Below are 27,922 nucleotides of genomic sequence, written 5' to 3'. Positions count from 1 at the left end.
ACTTTCGTAATTCAATGCATGGCAGTCACAATACTAGTTGCTCTACCTATATTATATCAAGTAATTATCAAAAATTTATAGGCCAGGTAATATTACTATTTTACAGAAGCAAAATCTGAAATACAGAGAGATTTTGTGCAATCTCCACGAGCACACAGGTAGCAAGTAAGAGGAATGGAATTGTGACAATAAAATCCCAGAGTTCTATATTTAGAGAGCCAATTCTTTAATACCATGGTAGATTTCCTGATTTAATCTCTTTCCACCATATTGCATCTGAATGGGAAGCAGGCAGAATATAAACTTATTGCTGCTAATTTTATTTGTTTGTTCTCTAGTAAAACTATGTAAAATGTATTTAATGACCATTGAGTAAATACCATGTATGACACAATTGAATACATGGCACTGGGGATACAACCTTGAGTAAGGTACAATCCTTCCCTGTAGGGCAGAAAGAAAGGGAGAGAGAGAGAAGAAGAAAGAGTAGGAGGAGGAGAAGGGGAAGGGGGAGAGGGAAAAAGACAGTGGAGACCAAGGGGAAGGAATACAGAGAGGGGAGAGGAGTGATGGGAAGGGGAAGAATGAGGGGAGGAGAGGAGACAACAGCAGATGTGGGAAGGGAAGGAAGGAGAGGGGAAGAGGGGGAGGAGAGGGGAGGAGAGGGGAGGGCAGAAGAGGACATGGGAAGGGAGGGGAGGGGAGCAGAGGAGAGAGAAAATACAGAGTGAATCCGATCCATGATGTAACGTGTCCTTATACCCAATTATGTCTTATGCACGTATAAGGACTGATTGTGCTATTCTGAGTACTTGCATGGGAGAATGATAGAAAAAAGAAGGAAAAGGGAAAAAAAGTCATACATCTCAGCTTTCTGAAGACAAAAACACTTTGTATCCGTCAAATATGGGGAAAAATATTCTAACAAGTAGGGATAACATTATCAAGAGAAGCAGAAATATGTAATGCTTGGGGTCCCATTTCAGCAATATCTTTTTGCCCTTCTGCTGCAAATCTTATTTGCCAACTTGATGCTTCTTACATACTCCTAAGGATGGATGGAAAACTTTCAACTGCTGTTGACTCATTAAATGCATAATATATTTATTTAACTTCTATTCTGATAAAGAGACAATGAAAGAAGTCATCAATTTCTTTTGGAAATGAAAATATTATTCTGAATTTATTATACATAATTTTTAAAAATCAGAGTTGGATTTTGGTACTTTCTCAAGTGGGGTTATTGCATTACTGTCAGGATAGATTTTCTGGAAGATATTTCTACTGTTCTGTTGGAGGCAGTGAATCTCCTGACAATGTTGCCGTAGGTGCTGTTTCTGCCACATAAGCATTTGAGGGCATGATGAACACAATCTGTGAAATTAATCACAACATCGTAAGTGAGACACCCAGATACCAACTTCAGGGTTTCCCTTTCCTGACCACACAATGTCATCATTATCAGAGTCTACTGTTTCTTCTCTAAATTCGGTCTCAAGATAGATCTGGTTGAGTTTCTCATGCATCTTTTATGTCAAGCTAGCCCTTAAAACCCCTTGCCATAGAGTCTATTAGGACTCATAGTGACCCTAGTGATCCCTAGGACAAACATTCAGTGATGGTTCTTGGCATGAGACCCTAATGGTTGTTTCTGTGGTTCTGCAAGTGGATCAATCTTATGTTTGGCTTATGGTGCCCAAAAGTCGGGTAGACGAAAGTGTTAAGGTAAATTTAGAGTTCTTCTTCCATACCAGAGAGAATGTCACCCAGAGAGAGGGTATTGGGAAATGAGAGAAGAGACTGCAGGAAAAATAGTTATTGTTGTTGCTGTTATTGTCACTTGCCTTCCAGTTGATTTTGACTCTTGGAAGCCACATGTGTTACGGCGTAGAACTGCTCCATAGGGTTTTCTTAGGTGTAATCATAAAAGAAGCTGCATGCTGATGACAACATCATAACCAAACTGTGATTTGCTAGCCATGATTAAATTATTACAAAAACCACACTGGGCCAGAGTGATGACAGGAAACTAAGGAAGGTTCTGGACTGCCTTCCACAAACTCAGTGTGAACTGCGAGAGGTGGCAGGAGGAGAGACAGTTAGACATTATGAGCCTCCAAGCCACTGTTTTCCTCCTGGGTTCACAGTGGGAGATTAGTGGAAGCAAGAATACCACTCTGTAGCTACTCTAGGAGCAGAATGGACCACAGGGATAAATGCTGTCATTAGAAGATTACTAAGGAGTTTGATGTCATGCCCAAATGTCTCACTCAATGAAAATAAAAATAATAAAATCATTGGGAATTGCTGAGAAACTCTCACTTCTAGGGTCTTATAGTGCAAAAACCTAGTACTACAGTTACTGTGATTTAGTACCTCTCTTTTCTGTGGGAAAGAACTGTAGGGGTGGGTGGTGTGGTACAACATGGGAACCCAAAAGAAGGGAAAGAGGGACAAAAAGACAAAGAGCACCAGAAACGCTATGTCATCAAACTATTATTTTATGATTTAGCTAGAGTTTCATCTTCTCCTGGGCCTCTGGATAACTACAGTTAATGAGTAGCTGTTGGGGTTTTAATATCTCATTCCTCACCCTGGAATCTCACATCTTAGGAGATATCCCACTCTGTTCTTCCTAGGAAGGTCTGCAGATGGTGGAAATGGTTTGCGCTCCACTGCCAACCTAAAATTGAACAGTTTGAACCCACCTAGCAGTATTCTGGAAGAAAAATTTTAGTAATCTGCTTCTGTTAAGATTATACCCAAGAAAAACCTATGGAGCAGATCTACTTTGCAATCTACAGTGCTTCCAAGAGTTGGAACCAACTTGCTAACAGCAACAACAACAACTATATTTCCTAGAGTACCTTCTCTCCTTTCATTTCCCAATACCCTCTCTGGGTGACATTCTTTCTGCTTAACAGCAGGAGGATCAGCTGGTGGTCTCAGGGTAAGAGAATGAGTTGTGGGTGAAAACGGATAGAGAAGTTTAAAGCTTACACATTTCCCCAGTAGCCCAGAAAATGTTGCCATAATAGGACAATGGAGTAATTTCTTGCACACCTTGCAGTCCTCTCTATAGTGAACCTAAAATAAACCAAACCCATTGCCACAGAGTCGATTCTGACTCATAGAGACCCTATAGGACAGAGGAGAACTGCCCCATATGGTTTCCAAGGAGTGGCTGGCATTTTCAAACTGCCAGCCTTCTTGTTAGCAGCCGTAGCTCTTAACCACTGTGCTACCAGGACTCCCTCTATTGTGAAGTCTTCTCAAAACTGTACACAGAAGGGAGGCCCTTTGAAGGGTAAAGGTGGTGAAAAAATAGGTTTTCTTTAACCATTGTGGTAGACAGAATTCTAAGATGACCTGTCAATTATCCACAGCCTTTCATGACACCCCTTCGAGTGTGGGTCGGATCTGTGAATATGACGATATCACTTCCATGATTAGGTTACTCATCAGTGGGCTTTGCAGTTATCAAAAGGGACATTCTCCTAGGTGGACCTGACCTACTCAAGTAAGTCATTTAAAAGACCTTCAAAGCAGAAGAGACTTTTGCTCTCCTGCTGCCCTCTGAGATGTGGTAGCCATGAGTTCTACAGTTGAAAGGAAATTAATCCACCATGGGAGCATGGAAGAGGATCATCAACCTCACATGAGACCACAGCTCCAGCTGACTCCTTGATTGCAGGCTTTAAGACCCTGAGCAAAGGACCCAGATAAGCCGTGCCCAAACTCTTGACCCATGGAAACTGGGAGATAATAAATGTATGTTGTTTCAGTCTCTAAGTCTGTGGCATTTTCTTCCACAACAATAGAAAACTAATACGGACATCTTTAAGTGAAACTCAGTACTCACCCCACTAGCGTTACAACAGGTTACTTTGCATCCAAAGGCAGAGAGAGAGACAGCAATGCAGAACTCCAGCACACTTAAAATGAGCACGATACCATCCATACCCTAGGAACAAATCCATAAGAAAGGAATATGAGGATGGAGATGACAAATTCCAAACACTAATCACTGATTACAAGGCCAAAAGAGAAAAAGGACTGGCCAGGGCTCAGAAACACTGGCTTCCATTGCAGCCAGAACTTTGGCCAATTTTTGGCCTGGTAAAAGCCACATATTTTCTCACTTTTCTCACTGATAAAATAGTCACGCTTTTTTTTTTTTAATCCCCTGTCCTCTACATTCCAGTGCTATTGTTAGCACAGACTGTGAAAGCACTTTAAAAAAGGAGAAACAGATCATAAAGATCATTGTCATCTTAGTCCTTTCAAACACTAGAAATTCCATAAGGTGGGCATTATGATATGATCTCATAGCTTAGTCATTGTTGGTTGAAAATGTTCCCCCCAAAGAGGTCCAGGTCTTAATCCCCAGAATCTGTGAATATGTTAAATTACATGGCAAAGGCTGCTAATCAGCTGCTTTGAGATGGGGAGATTATCCTGAATTATCCCCATGGGTCAAATTTAATTTATAAGCATTCTTGTAAGTAGAAGTAAGAGGAAGAAATCAGAGAACAATTTGAAGATACTGCGCTGCTTGCTTTGAAGATAGAGTAAGGGTCCATGAGTCAAGGAATGCAGGTAGCCTCTAGAAGATGGAAAAGACAAGTAACCAGATTCTCCCCTAGAGCTTCTGGAGACAACATAGCCCTGCTAAAATCTTGATGTTAGCCCAGTAAGATCCATTTCAGCCTTCAACTCCCAGAAACAAAAGGTAATAAATTTGTTTTGTTTTAATTAACTAAGTCTGTGGTAATTTATTGCAGAAGTAATTAGAAACTAATGTAGTAATAGAGCCTTGGTTGCATAGTGGTTAACAGCTCAGCTGCTAACCAAAAGTGGTAGTTCAAATCCACTAGCTGCTCCTTGGAAACCCTATTTGGCAGTTCTACTCTGCCCTACAGGGTCACTATGAGTTGAAATCAACTTGATGGCACACAACAACAATGTAGTAATGAACACCAAATGAATCTGTCTCTAATCCATACTCTAGGAGAACTGGCTTTAGATCCAATCTTTAGCCAAAACACGTACTCAGATTTGAGGGACATTGGGAAGTACTCTTATTCCTAATAATCTTATCCTAAAATATTGCCTGGGATTTTTTGGTCTAATCATTTTCTCCTTTCTCTCCTTGCACAGAGATAGTCCCTCTGGTCTGGAGGAATCCAAGGATGAGGGGCTCAGGATATAATACAGAATCAAGTGGACCTAAGAGTGTTTGTGTTAATTACTTCATTATCTATTCACTCATCCCTCGAACAAATATTTATTCAGTAACTTTTGTATTTTGAGCATTGTTGTAGGTACCGAAGGTACTGGAGCAAATGAAAAAACAGACAATTTCCTTGTCTTCAAGGATCGTACCATCTAGAGGGGTAGAACAGAGGTTGGCAAACTTTTTCTGTAAGGGGCCAGATAGTAAATACTTAAAGCTTTGCAGGCTATAAGGTCTCTGTTGCAATTGCTCAACTCTCCCCTTATAGTGCAAAAGCAGCCTGACACAACATGTTAACAAATGAATGAGGCTGTATTTTAACAAAACTTTGTTTACAAAAACCAGTGCCAGGCTGCATTTTCAACAAAAAGTAGCAAATAAAAATGTATTAGTTTGAGCCACATGGAATTGCTGTTTTTCTAGGTCAAGTATACTTGATCACTGGCAAGTTTCATGTACTTCTACCCAATGAAACCAGGTAATGTGCTATCTAAATATTTATCTACAAAGATCTCGCCATCTTCTAACCTCTTTTGACAATTATATTTCAAAGTAAATCCTCTGACCCTTTGGAAAACTAACTGCTGGGATGAAGATGACGATGAATGATAATTATGGTGATGATGATATTTTCCTCTCCGGAGGACTAGACTAGAGTTCCCTGAAGGCAAGAACATGGTTACCTTCCTATGTCTCCCAGAGTGCTGGTTCTTGGATTGAGCACAAAATACGGTCTCACAGACTTGTGGGCTGAAAGTGCAGATGCCCAGGTAAGAAGATACCTGCTGCTTCAGATTCCAGGCAGACCTTATGGATGCCTTCTGGTGTAAGGATGGACAGGAAAAAAATCTTCACACAATTAATGAGAATTCATGATGGCTTTTGGAAGAAGGTGATTGAGATGAAGGCAGGACAAGCTACATAGCTTCTAGGGCCAAGTGAAAAATGAAAATGTGGGGCTTCTTGTTCAAAAATTATTACAAATTTCAAGTTAGCAACAGCAGAGCATTAAACCAATCACTGGCCTTTCTGTGGGCAGGGCCCTGTGTAGACACCAAGGAAGCTATGCCCATTAAGCCAGTCTAGTACAGATTTGGTCCCTATCATTGTACCCTTAAAGTCCTTTAACATGGGAAACTTCAGAAACTGAGCATAAAATTCAAAAATTCTTCTTCAGTATAACAACATGGAACAATAGTAAATGATATAGGGGGATAAGAAACAAGAAGTTGCAGAATCAAATCCTGCTTCTGCCAATTTCTGTGTCACCTTAGAAAAATGTGTTAAGTTCTCTAAAGAAGCTCACTTTTCTTATTTTGAATGAGTGGCAAGAAATAAAATTGTTTACTATAAGAAATGTCAGAAATAAAAAAGGGGAGTAGATTCTTTCAGCAAAGTTACCTCAAGGGGTTATTTTGGTATGAATATATAGCCCTGGAGACATCGGCTCTGCAATTGGTCTGCATAATAAATTAGGAACAATGCTGAGGTCCACATAAGATACAATGAAGACAATAAGAGAGGAAGAACTAAGCAGCATAATAGAATGCTAGATGTTTATATGGAGCAATGATTACAGAAAACTCAATGGCGTTGAGACTGGCCAAGATAATTTGAAGTAGCAAATAGTTAATGTTAAACATTTTACTTTGTTATCCTGGGCTGCAATATCCACCCACCCCGTGCACACTTACCCCATAATCCAAAACTTCAAGAAGTTTTACTATCTGCACTATCTTTTATAAGTGGTTGTCTTAGTTTGCTAGTGCTGCCATAACAAAAAGTACCATAAAGAACAATGATTCATTGTCTCGCAGTTTTGGAGGTTAGAATTCCAAATCAGAGTATTCACTCTAGGGGAACTTCCTTCCCTGTTGGTAACTCCAGGTATTCCTTGGCATTCGTTGGCTTACAGATGAATCTTCACATGGAATTTGCCTTCCCCCTATGTGTGTGTCTCTCTGTTTTCCCTTGTATAAGAGACCACTGGATGGGATTAGGTTTAAGAACCACCCTACTCTGGAATGTCTTGATTAACCTAACAAAGAAAAACAGGGTCATACTCACAGGTACAGGAGTTAGGACTTCAAAGTCTTCTGGAGGGACAAAATTCAATCCATAACAGTGGTAATTTGGAGAATAAAGTTTTAGGATAGTATCCATATGGGGACAAGTGGGACAGAAAAGTTGTAAAATACAGAATGAAGATTGGGACTTTCCCAGGAGCAGGATGTTGGGGACAGAAACGAAGAGTCATGCAAGAACATCTGGAGATGTTGGGAGGGGCCCTTATAGCATAATGTTCAAGACAATTTTACTTCATTTAGAGAATCAGGTAACCCCATCAGAAGTTCAATCAAGAAGCTCTGGAGATGTATAAGGACAGACGTCTGAGCTCCATTTCTGGAGGGGTAATAGTACATACTGATCAGAACTGTGAAACTAAACAAGAAAATTATGCTAAGGGCCCAGCACAATAACTGTTAGAAAGTAGGTGTTCAATAAATATGAGCTTTCTTTTCCCACTTTGCCTGATCACATATAGAGCATAAACAAGGAGGGATGTGAGATGTAGCCCTAACTCCTAAATAACACATTGCCCTATTTCTCAAAGTTCCCATAGTGATCAAGCAAGTAAAGAATGCTGATTGTTACTTCTGCTAGAACCAGGGCTCCTGTGACCTGTTTCCATTACAGTACTTCATTAAAAGAGGAAGAACTCACCATTAACATGGACCAGATCATGGCACAGTTTTCTGGCATCCGATTAGAGTCACAATAAGGGTGGCTGGATGAAAAAATAGTCAGGCTCAACGCAGTGAGTATGATGCCTATGGCAGCCACGACTGAGCTGGTGATATTCAATCCTAGGCTACCTTGCACCTAGAAAGGAATGAAAACAGTCCAGTGACATCCTCAGATACGCCTCCATCCTTCACACCCCTTGCTTCTTCCCCAACAGAGTTATCTCTCCAACAGTAGTCTCCTAATTTGTCTCTTTCATTATTTAAAAAAAAAAAAACCCTAACCCATTACCATACAGTTGATTCTGAAGCATGACAACCCTATGTGTTACAGAGTAGAACTGCTCCACAGGGTTTTTTGTTTTTGTTGTTGTTGAGAATATACACAGCACAATATAGACTAATTCAGCAGTTTCTGTATGTGTAATTCAGTGACATTGATTACATTTATGAAGTCATGCAATCATTCTCACCCTCCTTTTCTGAGTTATTCCTCACCCATTAACATAAACTCACTGCCCTCTAAGGTTTCTATCTAATCTTTGAAGTTGCTGTTGTCACTTTGATCCCATAGAGACAGTTTTTAAAAAAGCATAATGCTCAAGACAATGATTTTTTACTAGTTAAGCTAAACTATCGTTTGGTTTTAAGAAGACTTCATGGGGGTTTTCTAGTTGTAATCTTTACAGAAGCAGATTGCCAGGTCTTTCTTCTGTGGCACCACTGGGTGGGTTGGAATGTCCATCTTTAGGCTAGTAGTGAAGTGCAAACCATTTGTACCTCCCAGGGATTTAATATCTTGCCAGAACACAAATATGATCTTGTCATTCCCAAACTTGTATCTTTCAGATGACTCCTCTAGGAATCTCATTAGAGGGGCTTACAATGCCCTTTATACTTTAGTTGGACATACACTGTGTCCATCTCCTACCATGTCATATTTCTGGTATATGATTGCTTATCATTCTGTAAATGCTGCTTGCCTTTCATGCCTCTATGCCTTCCGCATATTATTTCCCTCTCCTGGGTATTCCTTGCCATACATCCTCTACTCAGGGGAAAAGGTATGGGAGCCTTCTATAAAAACTCAAATTGCTCAGGAAAGAGTAAGAGGTTGGGTGTTGAGTGGAGCAGTAGGCACATTTTAGTGGCTATCACTGTTCGAGAAGCTAGGGAGGGAGGTTTGGAAGAACCATCTTTAACATGCTCCACAGTTTAGTATTTATCCTTTGAGCAAGGAATATTCAAATATGGTCTTTTGGCAGGAAAAATATTTGATGAAATCTGGGCTTTTCCTTTTATTGGCTTTGTGAAAGACAGTTTGGTATAGAAGTTATGATTTAAAATTTCTTCTTGATAGACTTAGTATGAGTTTTATTTTATCATAATCTGAATCAAAACCCTTTTAGGATTCAATTTTATTATAGATTTTAATCATTCAGTTAATAAATACTATGTCACACCAACAATCAGTCCCCTAGTCAAGGGCTGGACCTCAAGTTGCAGAGATCTTTTGACTGTTCCTATTTCACATTTCCCCTAAGGAATCCTCTGTATCTTCAAAAAGATTCTCTTAACAACTACCTCACCAAAAGTCAGCCCCATGTCAGAAATTCTATCATGGGCCAATTTACTGATTAGCAATTTTGAAATACCAGCCCAACCAGTTAAAGCTCACAATCTTTCCTGCTTATTTAAAAACAATCAAAACATGGAGCCATCATGACTCATTAATCCTTCATCTTTTGGTATAAAAAAGAAAGATGAAATATTACTCACCAGACCTCGTGTAGTTCTATTTCCTGCTGCAATTGACAAGGACCCTGAAACAATAAACTAGTAACAAAAAGAAAAATGAAGATAAAATTTTAAGCAGATATTTGAAGTTATAATTTACCAAAACTTATCCCTAAATTACATAGAAATGTTAAACAGACCAATTATCTTAGAGGAAACATAAAACTTTGTAAATAATTCTCCCCTCTTCAACAAAGAACAGAGAAATTCTACCAGATGGAATAATAGGGAAATCTATCAAGCCTTTCAAACATAGCTAATATCAATGGTATTTAAACATTTCCAGAACACTGAAATATGAAGAAAGCTTCCAAATTCCTAATATGAGTTAATCCTAATATTAATATCAAATTTACACAAGATGTTACAAAAATAAAAAGGAAGAAACTGAAGAATAATCTCTTTTTTTTTCTTCTTTTTTTGAATATTTTATTGTGGTTTAGACAAAAGTTTACAGATCAACAATTTACACACAGATTTTTTTGTATTATTGGTTGCAATCCCCTCAATGTGTCACCCTCTCCTCAATTTCACCCTGGGTTCCCCATTTCCATTCACCCAGATTTCCTGCCTTTTCCTTCCTTCTGAACTTTGTTTTTGAGTAAATGCTAATCTTTCAGTCTCCTATATTTGAATGTTTTGAGGAACTCATTTCTCGCTAGTGTTATTGCCATTCTATAGGTCTGCCTATTGTTAGGATTAAAGGTGATCTGCAGGAGTGGTTTCAGTTCCAAGTTTGAAGGGTATCTAAGGGCCATAGTCTCAGGAGTTCCACCTGTCTCTATCAGACCCATAAATCTGCACTTTTTTTTCTTTTATGAATTTGAATTTTGCTCTACACTTTTCTCCCAGTCTGTCCAGAACCCTCAATTGTGATCCCAATCAGTGGGGTCAGTAGTGGTTCCCAGTACGTAGAAAATCCGAGAGATTCTAGAAGAAAACTACTGGAAATAGTAGATGGATGCAGCAAAGTGTCAGCGTATAAGATCAACATGCAAAAATCAGTCAGATTCCTCTACACTAACAAATAAAATTCTGAAAAGGAAATTAAGAAAACAGTATCATTTACAATATCACCTCATAAGATAAAATACTTAGAAATAAACCTAACCAGGAACATAAAAGACTTATACAAAGAAAGCTACAAAACACTACCACAAGAAACCAAAAGAGACCTACATAAATGGAAAAATATACCACGTTCATGAATGAGAAGACTTAATATGGTGAAAATGTCAATAATACCCAAAGTAATCTATAGATATAATGCAATCCCAACCCAGTTTCCAACAATATTCTTTAAGGAAAAGGAAAAACTAATTACCAGCTTTATATGGAAAGGAAAGAGGAACCAGATAAGTAAAGCATTACTGAAGAAGAACAAAGTTGGAGGACTCATACTTCCCAATCTCAGAACCTACTATATAGCCACAGTAGTCAAAACAGCATGGTACTGGTATAACAGCACACGCATCGACCACTGGAACAGAATGGAAATTTTAGAAGTAAACCCATCCACCTGTGGACAGTTAATCTTCAACAAAAAGTTGGAATGCATTAAATGGGGAAGAGATAGTCTTTTTAACAAATGGTTCTAGCAAAACTGGATATCCATTTGTAGAAAAATGAAATAGAATCAATACCTCACACCATACACAAAAACTAACTCAAGAAGAATGAAATATCTAAATGTAAAACTTAAAATTATAAACAACATGGAAGAAATAATGGGAGGAAACCTAGGGACCCTAATTTGTGACATAAATAGACTATCAAACCTAACTAATAATAGAAAAACAACAGGAGATAAACTAGATAACTAAGACCTCCTAAAAATTAAATACTTACAACAAAAGACTTCTCTAAAAGAGTAAAAGGAGAATATATAGACTGAGTCTCTGTCAGTTTCCACACTGTGGTGGCTTGCATGTTGCTGTGATGCTGGAAGTTTTTCAAATACCAGCAGGGTCACCCATGGTGGACAGATTTCAGTGGAGCTTCCAGAAAAAGACAGACTAGGAAGAAGGATCAGGAAGTCTACTTCTGAAAAAAATCAACCAGTGAAAAACTAATGAATAGCAGAGGAAGATTGATATAGTGCAGGAAGATGAGCTCTCAGGTTGGAAGACACTCAAAATACTAGAGGGAAGAGTTGCCTCCTCAAAGTAGAGTCAACATTAATAACTTCAAAGGAGTCAAACTTTCGGAACCTTCATTTGCTAATGTGGCACTACTCTAAATGACAAGAAACAACTACAAATACTAACTAATAATAGGAACATGGAATCTGCGAAGTGTGAATCTAGGAAAATTGGAAATCATCAAAAATGAAATAGAATGCAGAAATATCAATATCCTAGGCATTAGTGAGCTGAAATGGACTGGTATTGGACACTTTCAATCAGCTAATCTTATGGTCTACCCTACCAGGAATGATAAATTGAAGAGGAATGGCATTGCATTCATTATCAAAAAGAATATTTCAAAATCTATCCTGAAGTACAATGCTGTCAGCGTTATGATAATATCCATACGCCTACAAGGAAGACCAGTTAATAAGCCTATTATTTCAATTTATGCACCAAACTCTAAGGACAAAGATGAAGAAATTAAAGAGTTTTACCTGTAGTCTGAACTAGATCAAACGTGCAATAAAGATGCATTGATAATTACCGGTGACTGGAATGCAAAAGTTGGAAATAAAGAAGAAGGATTGGTAGCTGGAAAATATGGCCTTGGTGATAAAAACGATGCCAGAGATCACATGATAGAATTTTGGAAGACCAACGACTTCTTCATCGCAAATACCCTTTTTCACCAACATGAACAGAGACTATACATGTGGACCTCGCTGGATGGACTACACAGGAAACAAATTGATTACATCTGTAGAAAGATACAATGGAAAAGTTCAATATCATAAGTCAGAAGAAGGCCAGGGGCCAACTGAAGAACAGACCATCAATTGCTCATATGCAAGTTCAAGCCAAAGCTGAAGAAAATTAGAACAAGTCCACCAGAGCCAAAGTATATCCCAGCTGAATTTAGAGACCATCATCTCAAGAATAAATTTGACTCATTGAACACTAATGACCAAAGGCCAGACGAGCTATGGAATGACATCAAGGACATCATACATGAAGAAAGCAAGAGATCATTAAAAAGACAAGAAAGAGACAAAAGATCAAAATGGATGTCAGAAGAGACTCTGAAACTGGCTCTTGAATGTCGACTAACTAAAGTGAACAGAAGAAATGATGAAATAAAAGAGCAGACAGAAGATTTCCAAGGGTGGCTGGAAAAGACCACGTAAAGTACTATAACCAAATGTACAAAGACCTGGAGTTAGAAACCCAAAAAAGAAAAATACACTCGGCATTTCTCAAGCTGAAAGAACTGAAGAAAAAATTCAAGCCTCGAGTTGCAATAGTGAAGGAATCTACGGGCAAAGATGGAAGAAGAGTGGATGTCTTTGGATTATGGTGTGGAGAAGAATATCGAATATACCAGGGACTACTAGAAGAATGAACAAATCTGTATTGGAAGAAGTACAGCCAGAATGCTTATTAGAAGCGAAGATGGTAAAACTTCATCTCACATACTTTGAACATGTTATCAGGAGGGACCAGTCCTCGAAAAGGACATCATTCTTCGTAGAGTAGAGGATAAGTGAAAAAGAGGAAGACCCTCAACAAGATGGATTGACACAGTGGCTGCAGCTGTGGGCTCAAGCATAACAGCAATTGTGAGGATGGCACAGGACCGGACAGTGTTTCATTCTGTTGTACATTGGGTCACTATGAGTCAGAACCAACTCAACGGCACCTAACAAAGACACTGGCCAAATAATGAATGACAAAAGAAGCATCAAAAGAAGATGGAAGAAATACACAGAGTCATTCTACCAAAAAGAATTGGTCAACGTTCAATCATTTCAAGAGGTAGCATATGATCAAGAACCGATGTATAGAAGGAAGAAGTCAAAGCTGCACTGAAGACATTGGAGAAAAACAAAGCTTCAGGAAATGATAGAATACCAATTACCATGTTTCAACAAGTGGATGCAATGCTGTAAGTGCTCACTCGTCTATGCCAAGAAATTTGGAAGACAGCTACCTGGCAACTGACTGCAAGAAATACACATTTATTCCTATTCCAAAGAAGAAAATATGGAAATTATCGAACAATATCATTAATATCAAGTGTAAATAAAATTTTGCTGAAGATCATTCAAAAGTTTTTGCAGTAGTACATCGATATGTATGATGGTTAAGATTGTGTTTTAACTTGGCTGGACCAGGATTCTCAGTGGTTTGGCAGTGATATGATGTTGTGATCACTTCTATGATGAGATTTGATATAATGTGATCACCCCCATGATGGGATCTGCTGTGAGTAACCAGTCAATTGAAGGGTAGTTTCCTTGGGTGCGTGGCCTGCACTGAATATAACTGGACATTCTGGCAAAGCTCATGGATTCATTCTGGATCCTGCAGCTGGCTCTTGTTCATCTGACCTCCTGTTCTTGGGACTTAGCTAGCAGCTTACCTGAGGTCTTGCCTGGTGATCTTAGGATTCATTGATCTTCAATCTTCGCAGCCTGTGAGCAAGAACCCTGCTCTCTAACCTGGCAATGTTGAGTTCACCAGCCCCTGCAGCTATGTGTATCAGGAGAAGCCTATATCCTTACCCATGGACTTGGGACATTCCTGCCTCTACAACCTCATGAGTCTCTTCCTTGATATAAATCTCTCTATATATATACTTAAATGCTTTACTGATTTTACTTCTCTAGAGAACCCAGCCTAAGACGTTTGGTACCAAGAGTGGTTGTAGAGAAACAAAATTGTATGGATGAGTTTTGTAAATTGGTTTTTAAGTCCGGTTTGTCTTAAAGATGTTGATGACTGTGCTTCCAGGAGTAAAGAGGGCACTGTTATCCATGCTGTGAGGGGGCAATAGAAATACACAAAATATCACCACTAATAGATAAGATTTTGTGAAAGGGAGGCTCTGGGTGAACATATGTGTGATACCTTTCTCCATTTTTGTCATAATGAGAAGTCTAAGGAAGCTGATTTGTTGCTCCTACTTTCACTAGAAAGACTGGTGAAAAAAAGAGATGAGCTCAGGGCTTCAGAGTCACAGCTCAAGTGCCACATAAATGATTTCAAAGTTTCCACTTGTGCTTTGAAAGAAAGCCTTATTTCTTGTAATAGTAATGCTGATATTGCCAAAAACCAAACCCAGAATCTTATTGTAAGAGTGGCTGAACTACAATGCCAACTCTGAAATTAAAGGGAGGGCATTGATTGGGAAGAAATAGGATTCTGAAACTTGTGATGGGGACATATGGGCATATAATCAGGAAGCTGGAGACACTGAGCCCCTAAATTCCATTGAATCACTCCTGCCAACAAAACTAGCCCTCTCATTCCCATCTGAAGAGATTACTCCATGTTTGTCTGCTCAAGCACCCTCCCCAGTAAAACCATTAGGCCCTCTACCACCATCTAATGAGATTATCCCAGCTGTATCTAAAGAGCCTCTGTCTGAGTCATTGTCTGGGGCATTACCTGAGGCAGATGTTTTACAAGACAATGCTGAATATTCTCAAAACATTTCCCCACCACCAATTTTGGCTTCTAGACTTATAAGTAGACTTAAGTCCTAGCAAGCCCCAAAAGGTGAAGTACAAAACGTGACCCAGGAGGAAGTACACTACACTCCAAAATAACTGATTGACTTTTCTAATATGTACAAACTTAAACCTGGGGGATAAGTGTGGGGATGGCTATTAAGGGTGTGGGATAATGGTGCAAGGAATATAAAGATGGATCCGTCTGAGTTTATTGATATGGGCCCACTAAGCACAGATTCTTCATACAATGTTTCAGCACAAAAAGTTAGGAAAGGATCTAACAGTTTATTTGGTTGTGTAATTGATGTATGGATTACACAGTGGCCTACATTAAATCAAGTTCAAATACCAGAAACTGCCTTGGCATAATGTAGAAGAATGTATCCAAAGGCTTAGGGAAATTGGCATTCTAGAGTAGATTTATCAGGGTAGACACACAGACCCACATATGGAGTGCCCAGAGGACACACATTTTAACACAACAGTGAGGAACAAATTTGTGAAGGGAACCCAAGCATCCTTGAAGACTGCTGTGACTGCTGTTTTATATAAGTCATACTTGACAGAGGGAATTGACCTAACTGAATTGAGACACTTAAGTATAATAGGGCTGATTAGAGCCTGTGGTGGTAGGGACCAAGTGGCTGCACTCAATCCACAAAGACAAGGTAGGCTTGGTTACCATAATGCACAGCTGAGTCAAAGCAGTAATCAGAATAGTCTGCCCCTTATGGACTTTTGGTGTTGGCTTCTTAGTCATGGTGTCCCTAGGGATGAAATAGATAGGAAATCTACTAAATATTTACTTGATCTGTACAAGCAGATGAATTCTAGGTCAAGTGAACAGCAATCTAAATCAAATCACCAGAATAGACAGTCAATGTCCCTCAATCAATTCCCAGACTTGAGCAAATTTAAAGGCCTATAACCCCTTGAATGAAGGGGAGGCTGGGTCTCCTTGAGGAAGGACTTCAACATACTGCCAAAAACTTATACTGTTAATCTTTCAGCCTTCCCCAAAGGGATCTACGGCCTTTTACTAGAGTGACTGTTCACTGGGGAAAAGGAAATAATCAGACTTTTCAGGAATTGCTGGTACTGGCTCTGAACTGACACTAATTCCAGGAGACTCAAAACATCACTGTTGCCCACCAGTCAGAGTAGGGTCATATGGAGGTCAGGTTATTAATGGAGTCTTAGCTCATGTCTAACTCACAGTAGGTCTAGTATATCCCTGAACCCATCCTGTAGTGATTTTCCCAGTTCAGAAATGCATAATTGGAATAGATATTTTCAGCAACTGGCAGAAAGCCCACAGTGGATCCTTGAAAAATGTAATAAGGGATATTATGGTAGGAAAAGCCAAGTGGAAGCCATTAGAACAGCCCCTACTTAGAAAAATAGTAAACCAAAAGCAATACTGCATTCCTGGAGGGATTGTGGAGATTACTGCCACCATCAAGGACTTGAAGGATGCAGGGGTGGTGATTCCCACCACATACCCATTCCATTTGCCTATTTGGCCTGTGCAAAAACTGGTGGATCTTGGAGAATGACAGTGGATCACTGGAAACTTAACCATGTACTGACTGCAATTGCAGCTACTGTTCCAGATGTGGTTTCATTGCTAGAGCAAATTAATACATATCCTGGCACCTGGTATGCAGCTATTGATCTAGATAATGCCTTTTTTTCCATACCTATTTCAAAGGACCAACAAAATCTGTTTGCCATGAGCTGGCAAGGCCAGCAATACACCTTCTTTTGCCTACTTCAGAGCTACATCAATTCTTGAGCTGTATGTTATAATTTAGTCTGCAGGGAACTTGATCGCCTTTCCCTTCCACAATACATCACACGGGTCCATTACATTGATGACATTATGCTGATTGGACCTAGTAAGGAAGAAGTGTCAATGACTCTGGACTTATTGGTAAAACATTTGTGTGCTAGAGGGCGGGAAATTAATCCCACAAAAATTCAGGCACCTTCCACTTCAGTGAAACTTCTAGGGGTCAAGTGGTGTGGAGCATGTTGAGATATTCCTTCTAAACTAATGGAAAAGTTATTGCATCTGGCTCCTCCCACAACTCAAAAGGAGGCACAACACCTAGTGGGCCTCTTTGGATTTTGGAGGTAACATATTCTTCATTTGGGTGTGCTACTCCAGCTTATTTATCAAGTGACTCAAAAAGCTGCTAGTTTTGAGTGTGGCCCAGAGCAAGAGAAGGCTCTACAACAGGTTCAGGCTGCTGTGCAAGCCGCTCTGCCCCTTGGGCCATATGATCTGGTTGATCCAATGGTGTTTGAAATGTCTGTGGCAGATAAAGATGCTGTTCAGAGTCTTTGGCAGGTGCCTATTGGTGAATCACAGTGCAGACCCTTAGGATTTTGGAGTAAAGCCCTGCATTCCTCTGCAGATAACTACTTTCCTTTTGAGAAACAGCTTTTGGCTTGTTACTGGGCCTTAGTACAGACTGAACACTTAACAATGCGCCACCAAGTCACCAGGAGGCCTGAGCAGCCCATCATCAACTGGGTGTTGTCTGATCCACAAAGTCATAAAGTTGGACGTGCACAGCAGCACTCCATCATTAAATGGAAGTGGTATATACTAGATTGGGCCCGAGCAGGACCTGAAACCACACGTAGGTTGCATGAGGAAGTGACCCAAATGCCCATGGTCTCCACTACCATCACATTATCTTCCATCTCCCAGTCTGCACGTATGACCTCATGGGGAGTTCCTTAAGATCAGTTGATAGAAGAAGAGAAAACTCCTGCCTGGTATATAGATGGTTCTGTGCAATAGGCAGGTACCACTCAATAGTGGACTTTGGCAGCACTATGGCCCCTTTCTGGGACCTCCCTGAAGCACAGTGGTAAAGGAAAATTCTCTCAATGGGTAGAACTTCGAGCAGTGCACCTGGTTGTTCACACTGATTGATTCACAGGCTGTGGCCAATGGTTTCGCTGGATGGTCAGGGACTTGGAAGGAACATGATTGGAAAATTGGAGACAAGGAGGTATGGGGAAGAGGTATATGGATAGACCTCTCTGAATGGGCCAAAGAAGTGAAGATATTTGTGTCTCATGTGAATGCTCATCAAAGCGTGACCTCAGCAGAGAGGATTTTAACAATTGAATGGATACTGTGACATGTTCATCCTCTTTCCCCATCTACCCCACTCATTGCTCAATGGGCTCATGAACAAATAGGCCACGGTGGCATGAATAGAGGTTACGTATGGCTCAGCAACATGGACTTCCACTCACCAAGGCTGACTTGGCTACAGCCACTGCTGAGTGCCCCATCTCCCTGCAGCAGAAACCAATACTGAGTCCTTGATATGACACCATCCCTCGAGGTGATCAGCCAGCAACTTGGTGGAAAGTTCATTACATTGGACCCCTTCCAGCCTGGAAAGGGCAGCATTTTGTTCTTATTGGAATAGACACTTACTCTGGGTATGGATTTGCCTTCTGTGCATGCAGTGCTTCTACCAAAGCCACCATCTGTTGACTTACAGAATGCGTATCCACCATCATGGTACCCCACACAGCATTGCCCTGGATCAAGGGACTGACTTCACAGCAAATTAAGTGTGGCAATGGGCCCATGCTCATGGAATTCATTGGTCTTACCATGTTCCCCATCACCCTGAAGCATCTGGCTTGATAGAATGATGGGATGGCCTTCTAAAGACACAGTCATGGTGCCAACTCGGTGGCAATACCCTTCAGAGTTGGGGCAATGTTCTCAGGAGGCTGTATATGCTCTAAACCAGTGCCCAATACATGGTGCTGTTTCTCCCAGAGCTAGGATTCATGGGTCCAAGAATGAAGGGGTGTAAATGGGAGTGGCACCACTAATTATTACCCCTAGTGACCCACTTGCAAGATTTTTGCTTCCTGTCCCTGCACCTTATGCTCTGCATGTCTAGAGGTCTTAGTTCCAAAGGGAAGAATGCTCCCGCCTAGAGACACATCACTGATTCGATTGAACTGGAAGCTACGAATGCCCCCTGGCCACTTCGGGCTCCTATGCTTCTGGATCAACAGGCAAAGAAAGGAGTTACTGTACTGGCTGGTGGGATTGATCTTGGTTACCAAGAGGAAATCAGATTGATATTACATAATGGAGGTAAAGAAGAGTATGTCTGGAATGCAGGAGATCCCTTAGGGTGTCTCTTAGTACTATCACGCCCTATGATTAAAGTCAATGGAAAACTATAGCAACCCAATTCCAACGTGCCTACTAATGGCCCAGACCCTTCATGAATGAAGGTTTGGGTCACCCCACCAGGCAAAGAACCACGACCAGCTGAAGTGCTTGCTGAGGGCAGAGGGAATACCAAATGGGTGGTAGAAGATAGTTCTAAATACCAATTACAACCATGTGACCAGTTGTAGAAATGAGGACTGTAATTGTTACAAGTATTTCTGCTTTGTATGTGTGCATCAAATATTTTTGTTTTCTTCACATATAAAATGTAAGAAGTAAATGGGGCTAGTGCAGTTTCAGTTGTATGTGTATTCGTTTTATCATGTTAGGTGCAAGTATGAATTCATAACCGTCTTTATTCAGAGATTATGTATGGTTTAAGGAGATGTGTACAGGTGCCCAGTTGACAAGGGGTGGACCGTGATAGTTAAGGTTGTGTGTCAACATGGCTGGACCATGATTCTCAGTAGTTTGACAGTCATAAGATGTTGTGATCACTTCCGTGATTAGATTTGATATAATGTGATCACCGCCATGATGCGATCTGCTGTGAGTAACCAATCACTTGAAAGGGAGTGTCCTTGGATGTGTGGCCTGCGCTGAATATAAGTGGACATTGTGGCAAGGCTCATGGACTTTTGCCCATTCTGGATCCTGCATCTAGCTCCTGTTCATCTGACCTCCGCAGCTTACATGTGTCTTGCCTGGCAATCCTTGGATTCCTCAGTCTTTGATGTTTGCAGCCTGTGAGCAAGAGCCCTGTTCTCTGACCTACCAGCTCCTGCAGCTACATGAATCAGAAGAAGACTCTATCCTAACCCATGGACTTGGGGCATTCCAGCCTCTACAACCCTGTGAGCCATTTCCTTGATATAAATCTCTCTCTATATATATACTTATACACTTTACTGGTTTTGCTTCTGTAGGGAACCCAGGCTAAGACAACGAGGAACTGCCAGAAATTCAAGCCACATTCAGAAGAGGACTTAAATGAAGGATATCATCGCTGATGTCAGATGGATCCTGGCTGAAAGCAGAGAATATGAGAAAGATGGTTACCTGTGTTTTATTGACTACGCAAAGTCATTGAATGTGTGGATCATGAAAAATTATGAATAATATTGTGAAGAATGGGAATTCCAGAACACTTAATTATGCTCATGAGGAACCTGTACATAGACCAAGATGTGCTTGTTCAAACAGAACTAGGGGATACTGCGTGGTTTCAAGTCAGGAAGGGTAAGCATCAGGGTTGTATCTTTTCACTATACTTATTCAATCTGTATGCCAAGCAAAATGGTCCAAGAAACTGGACTATATGAAGAAGAACGGTCACCAGGATTGGAAGAAGTCTCATTAACAACCTGCATTATGCAGATGACACAACCTTGCTTAATGAAAGTGAAGAGAATTTGAAACACTAACTGATGAAGATCAAGGACTACAGCCTTCAATATGGATTACACCTCAACGTAAAGAAAGCAAAAATCCTCACAACTAGACCAATAAGCAACATCATGATAAATAAAGATTGAAGTTGTAAAGGATTTTATTTTACTTGGATCTACAATCAACACCCATGGAAGCAGCAGTCAAGAAATCAAAGAGATATTGCATTGGGCAAATCTGCTGCATAAGACCTTTTTAAAATGTTTAAGAGCAAAGATGTCACTTTAAGGACTAAGGTTCTCCCAACCAAAGCCATGGGGTTTTCAATCACCTCATATGCATGCAAAAGCTGGATAATGAATAAGGAAGACCGAAGAAAAATTGAGGCCTTTGAATTATGGTGTTGGCGAAGAATATTAAGTATACCATGAACTGCTAGAAAAATGAACTAATCTGTCTTGAAAGAAGTACAACAAATGTCATGGGTTGAATTGTGTCCCCCCAAAATATCTGTCAACTTGGCTGGGTCATGATTCCTAGTATTGTATGATTGTGTACCATTTTGTAATCTGATGTGATTTCTTTATGTGTTGTAAATTCTATCACTGTGATGTAATAAGATGGATTAGCGGCAGTTATACTGATGAGGTCTACAAGATTAGATAGTGTCTTAAGCCAATCTCTTTTGAGATATAAAAGAGAAAAGCAAGCAGAGAGACGTGGGAAACTCATGCTGCCAAGAAAGGAGTGCTAGGAACAGAGCGCATCCTTGGGATCTGAGGTTCCTGCCCTGAGATGCTCCAGACCTAGGGAACACTGACGCATCACAAGGAACTTCCTCCAGAGCCAACAAAAAAAGAAAGCCCTGGAGCTGATGCTTTGAATTTGGAATCATAGCCTACTGGACTGTGAGAAAATAAGCTTCAACTTGTGGTATTTCTGTTACAGCAGCACTAGATGACTAAGACAATGAGAATGCTCCTTTCAGGCAATGATGGTAAGACTTCATCTCACATACTCTGGACATTGTATCAGGAGGGACCATTCCCTGGAGAAGGACATCATGCTTGGTAAAGGAGAGGATCAGTGAAAGAAAGGAAGACCCTCAAAAAGATGGACTGACACAGTGCCTGCAACAATGGGCTCAAGCATAACAATGATTCTGAGGATGGTGCAGGACCGGGCAGTGTTTCATTCTGTTGTACAATAATCTCGATTGCATCTAACAACAACAACAACAGGCTGGGAAAAAATTTTGACGATGACATGTCTGACAAGGGACTTATCTCTAAAGTCTATAGAAAATTTCAAGACCTCAACAGCAAAAAGACAAAAACCCAATTGAAAAATGGGCAACAGACATCAACAAACAATTCACCAAAGAAATCATCAAGATGGCCAACAAAATACATGAAGAAATGCTCACAGTCTTTAGCCATTAGATATGTGGAAATCAAAACTACAATGAGATACCATTTTACCCTAACAACAATGGCACTGATCAAAACAAACAAAAAAAGCGTATGCTGGCAAGGCTGTGTGTAGACTGGAACTGCAGTTTGGAATGTAAAATGGTACAACCTCTGAGGAAAACGGTATGGCACTTCCTTAAAAAACTAGAAATAGAAATACCGATATGATTCAGCAATTCTACTTCTAGATATATATCCTAGAGACACAGAGCCATGACAAGAATAAATATATGCACACCCATGTTCACTGCAGCATTATTCACAATAGCAAAAAGATGCAAACAACATAAAGTGCCCATCAACAGATAAATGGATTGACAAAGTATGGTTCATACACACAATGGAATACTATGCAACATTAAAGAACAGTGAGGAATCTGCAAAACATCTCACAACATGGATGAATTTGGAAGGCTTTATACTGAGTGAAATAAGTTAATCACAAAAGGACAAGTATTATATGAGATTTATTAAAAAATGTCAAGAAAATGTTTACACCCAGAAAGAAATATTCTTTGATGGTTACCAGGATGGGAGGCAGAGGGTGATAAAATCACTAGCTAGATAGCAGACACGTGTTACTTTGGTGAAGGCAAAGACAATACACAAGATGGGCAAAGTTTGCACAACATGAGCAAGGCAAAGAAAGACACTGAGACATACACAAAAGTAAAAGAAAACAGTAAATAATATCACATATACAATCTTGCAACAACAGTAAAAATGATAATTTACGATTGCATACATAAGTAGATATGTAAGCTGAATAGATGGGGAAAGCATATGGGAGTACCCCCTTGTGCATATATAGGTTTGGCAGTGACTATTTCTACATATGTGTTGCAAATATATCCATATATATAATAGAACACACAGGAGGCATAGTTATGAAAACTTCTAAGCCATAACCAAACTGAGGGGACTGAGTTACTGGGCTTTAGGGCTAGGGAACATTGTCTCAGGGGACATCTAGCTCAATTGGCATAACATAATCCATAAAGGCAATGTTCTACATCCTATTTTGGTGAGTGATGACTAGGGTCTTAAAGCTTGTGAGAGGCTATTTAAGATACAACTACTGGTCTCTTCCCATGTGGAGCAAGGAAGAGTGAAGAAAACCAAAGACTCAAGGAAACAACTAGTCCAAAGGACTAAAGGTCCACATGAACCACTGCCTCCTCTTGTCTGAGACCAGAAGAACTAAATGGTGCCAGGCTACCACTAAAGACTAACCTCTTTTAGAATATTAATTAGAATTTGTAAATGAAAGAGTAGCAAAGAAAAATTTCTAATTCCTTATTAGATAATTAGAACACACTAGTTCATTTGACTCCAACAATTGGGTAATTCTTTTCCTTTCAGCTAAAACTGCTAAGGTCAAGTCAATAGGCTCCCTTCCTTAGACTATTCAACTGCTTGAGTTTCGAGGTTTGCTTTGACACTTTGGTTTCAAAAGTTTCAAAAATTGTATTTTAATAGCAAAAATAGATGAATCTAATGAAGTAGCTTGATAAATTTCTTTAACAAATTAATAACATCAAGACATAAAGATGATGAATGTAAACTAAATCACTTCTGGAAAAAAATAGCAGAGAGATTTCTCCGTCATATGAAATGTCATGGATCAGGTATTTCTTCAAATGCACAAATTTTAAATATTGAAATAACATTATAATTTATAAAATTAATAGATTTAAGGAAAAAATTCACGAAATGATGCTATATATGTTAAGACATTTAATAAAATTCAATCTACTTATTGATAAAATATGAAGAGTTGGATCTTCCATAACATAATGTAATATCTCAGTCCAAAAGCCTTTATCATCTTTAATGGGAAAACCCTAGAATCCTATCATTAAAGTGACAATCAAGAAAGGATGGCTACTATTATGTAAACTGTTCTGAGTATATTATATTAAACAATACAATTATATTAAAATTTTGAAATAAATGGTTAAAATTAATGTTATTTAAATATGAGTTATGTTAGAAATATCCAAGAATATCAATCAGAAGCTACTATAAAAATAAGAAAATTCAATAAGGAAGATGGGAACAACATTACAAATAGGAAATATATATAAAACCAAAACCAAACCTGATGCCGTGAAGTCCAACTCATAGCAACCCTATATGACAGAGTAGAACTGCCCCATAAGGTTTCCAAGGAGCACCTGGTGGATTAGAACTCCCGACCTTTTCGTTAGCAGCAGAGGTTTTTAACCACTACACCACCAGGGTTTCCATAAATTATATATACGTATTATAAATATGTGTGTGCTTGTGTGTTCATGTGTCTCTGTATGTGTGTACGTCTGAAGACAGGACTGAATAAAAGTACCTCATTTACCGTAGCAAAAAAAAATTATACAGTATTTTAGATGAAAAAACTTAAGAAGAAATGTAGAATATCATGTATATAAAACTAAAAGAAAACTTGAACAAATAGACTAACATGGGAATATTTTGATGGGATTCTGATAACAGCTGTACTGGAAACTAAAGGGACCAGAAGAGAAATTTTTCATTGGCTCTTGGTATTGGTATTTGTACCTTGTAAGGGAGAGAAAGAAGGCACTTTACAGGTAGGATTTGGAAACAAGGTTGAAGAAGGAATAACTGAAACTGGCAGAAGAAATATTCTACCAAGCAAGCAAAAGCAGGATACTTATAATGTTAATTTTAATAGGGATATTCTCATTTATACTCTCAATTTTCAGAGAACTTTTTTGTGTGGTTTTTCGGGGGGGGCACTTCTTAAATTTCTTAAATTTTAATTATATTTTGAATTTAATTTTAATTATATTGTTATTAAACTTAACAAAACTGATCTAATAGTCTCATTTGTTAACCTTAACCATTTGTTAAGATTTGATAGTCATTGGGTCAGACACTATAAACTGTGTAACAGCCACCTTCCTTCCTCTTCCCTGCTAACAAACCCATCATTTTGTTTAGTACCCCATGAACTTCAAGACAAAATTGAACCCTCCCCAGGTACAGAGGTGAGTCATGATTAGTAAGAACAATTACTGGCAAATCTATACCTATTGCCCATAGTTGGTTTGGGAATATGCCTATAAAACATTTCTGAACACTGAGCTAAGTCACGAAGTCTGTAATGGTCTGCCAGGAATCCTTGATGAGGTCTTGCATTACCAACCAAGGACCAACCTGGAAGTGACTTGCCGCTGACCTTCTCATTTTGAAATACTCAATACTTTCAATATTTAAGCCATTCTGGGTTGGGTTTTTGATTACATGCTGCTGTAAAATATTATAAGTGATATATATTTAATATTTAATTTGTCTAGCTTTCAGTATGTTTATATTATTATTACCAGTATAAATATGAAAAAAATGAATCAGAGAGTTTGGATATATTTCTCAAGGTTATAGAACTACAAAGTAGAGTTAGGATACTATCTCCCATTATTTCAGAAGGCACTCTACTCACCATCACTGACCCCCACACTGGGTACCAAGTGTATACTGAAATGGGATTTGGTACACTAAATGGCAAAGAGACACACATCATTATTATTCCCAAGCTGAGGTTCATCAAGGCAATCAGGATCTGGACAACCTAGAAATGATGACAAAAGTAAAAGCCAATTATCCACCACAGAAATGGTGCCCAAGCCACCCTTTCTCCAATCACTGAGTTACCCTCCTTCTCAATCTTTTGAAATAGTCAAATGTGGTTCTTGATATTCTCATGTCAATTTTTTTCCCATATAAACCAAAAAAAAAAAAAAAAAACAAACAAACCCATTGCCATCAAGTTAAGCATATAGGACAAGGTAGAACTGCCCTATAGGATTTCCAAAGAGGCTGGTGGATTCGAACTGCCAACACTTTGGTTAGCACCGAGCTCTTAAACACTGCACCACCAGGGCATAACTGTGAATATAGCAACTTACAAAAATGATCTCTTGGGGATATCTATCTTTGCCCCAGGTATTTTAAACTAAAAAAAGAGACTGTTCCAGGACCTGCTCAGACACTGTATTGGTACACAGGATGTTACTCCTATGACAACTGTTGCTGTCCTTTGTCACATGCCCAGACAGGGGAGACACAGGAGTTAGAAGAAAGTCTTCTAGCAAGGATAAGTGACTTAAGGAAGGAGAGTTCATATAGAGAAGTAGAGAAAAGACCAAATATGATATTTTCTTGGGGTCTGGGACCTGAGGCCATGGCTGTGAAGACAGAGGTCAAAACTTGGGGACATTTGAGTACAATTGTCTCATGGCACTAAAAAGGATTCAAAGTGTCCACAACGACTTTGTCCCAGTGCTTGGAAGCCAGAGCTACAGATATACTTTTATATTCACTGTCCTTCCACTAGCATTAACCTTTGTTTCTTTACACCCTTCGTTCCTGTTAGGAAAATCCACCGAAGACTCCAGAGAGGAAATGCAGAGAGATTATAAGAGTTTTCATCATCCACAGAGCAGGACTGGCTGAGAAAATGACCTAGAGAGAGATACTAACAATAGGCCGACATCAGGTCTCAGGAAGGCCTGTGGAGGGGACACCAGCTAGTCCACAGACAGCCTTTTCTTTCGCTGTTTTTCCATGTGGAAGTTAAATATATTTATCATTGACGAATGCATGGATTAGAAGCATGATATGAGAGAATATTTTGCCTTTTTTTTCAATTGATAGGGCCTGAACATCAAATACTACTGTCCTAAAGATCAGCTGACGTGATATGAGGCTTGTAGGAGAGAGTGTTTGTCATTAGGTCTGATCAGTTTTGAGTTTACAATATCTTTAGTCTTCTCCCAGATCTGCACCTGACTTACCCCAAGGACCTTGGGTTCCCCTTTCAAGAATTTCTCTGGCATCCCTTTCCACAGGTATGAGTGTAGAGTAGCAGGCTTTCCCATCTGGGGTACACCAGGCCCAGCCCCTGGTGTGATCTGTTGCGGTTCCTGCAGGGTTGTCATGGCAGCAGAAAAGGTGCTACAGTAAGAAACATAATTCCGAATGAGGTCCAGGAAATGACAGGAGAGGAGCACTTTGAGGCCGGCTCCTCCATAAGACAATCTCTGGTCTGCACTCCTTCACTAAATTAAACAGCTGTTAGGACATTTCACAACATGTTAAAGAGGGAATTCATTTCCAGCATCCCTGATTTGCTCTTGTGTTGGGGAGGGAGGGCATCTGTGAGAGCATGATATTCATTTTGCCGTGTGGGCAGTGGTTGAATCTTTCTATCTTTTGCGGATTGTTTCAAAGATTATTCAGAACCGTCAGGGTTGTCATCTGCTTCTTGCTTTCATGGAATAAGCTAAACACAAGACTAGGCAAAGCCAGACCAGGGAGCTCTCCTTTTTCTCTGGCAGTCGCTGCTCTGATGAAAAGCCAGTTAGTAAAGTAGGTAATATATTAAAAGCTGTTGAGTAG

General features: G+C 39.6%; 1 protein-coding gene across 4 annotated transcripts in view; it reads right to left on the bottom strand.

Annotated features, from left to right (window-relative positions):
* The window catches only part of LOC101341794 (membrane-spanning 4-domains subfamily A member 4A-like), a 99,343-nt gene that overhangs the window by 65,572 nt on the left and 5,849 nt on the right, over positions 1–27,922 (bottom strand). Inside the window, exons 2-7 of one of the 4 annotated variants that reach the window (XM_004389325.2) lie at positions 27,319–27,478; positions 25,965–26,093; positions 9,760–9,816; positions 7,961–8,119; positions 3,863–3,964; positions 1,152–1,374 (exon numbers count right to left, since the gene is read on the bottom strand). In XM_004389325.2, the coding sequence (XP_004389382.1) occupies positions 1,282–1,374; positions 3,863–3,964; positions 7,961–8,119; positions 9,760–9,816; positions 25,965–26,093; positions 27,319–27,462 (684 nt within the window). In that variant the 5' untranslated portion in view covers positions 27,463–27,478 and the 3' untranslated portion in view covers positions 1,152–1,281. Of the gene's footprint in view, positions 1–1,151; positions 1,375–3,862; positions 3,965–4,154; positions 6,058–7,960; positions 8,120–9,759; positions 9,817–25,964; positions 26,094–27,318; positions 27,479–27,922 lie in introns of those variants that run through there. The other 3 variants (XM_023743167.1, XM_023743169.1, XM_023743166.1) reach the window with 3 other exon arrangements.

Source organism: Trichechus manatus, unplaced genomic scaffold, assembly GCF_000243295.1.
Source record: "Trichechus manatus latirostris isolate Lorelei unplaced genomic scaffold, TriManLat1.0 scaffold00240, whole genome shotgun sequence".
Classification (NCBI taxonomy): Eukaryota; Metazoa; Chordata; class Mammalia; order Sirenia; family Trichechidae; genus Trichechus; species Trichechus manatus.
Note: the sequence above shows the minus strand (reverse complement) of the source record. Positions and strands in the feature narration are given on the sequence as shown.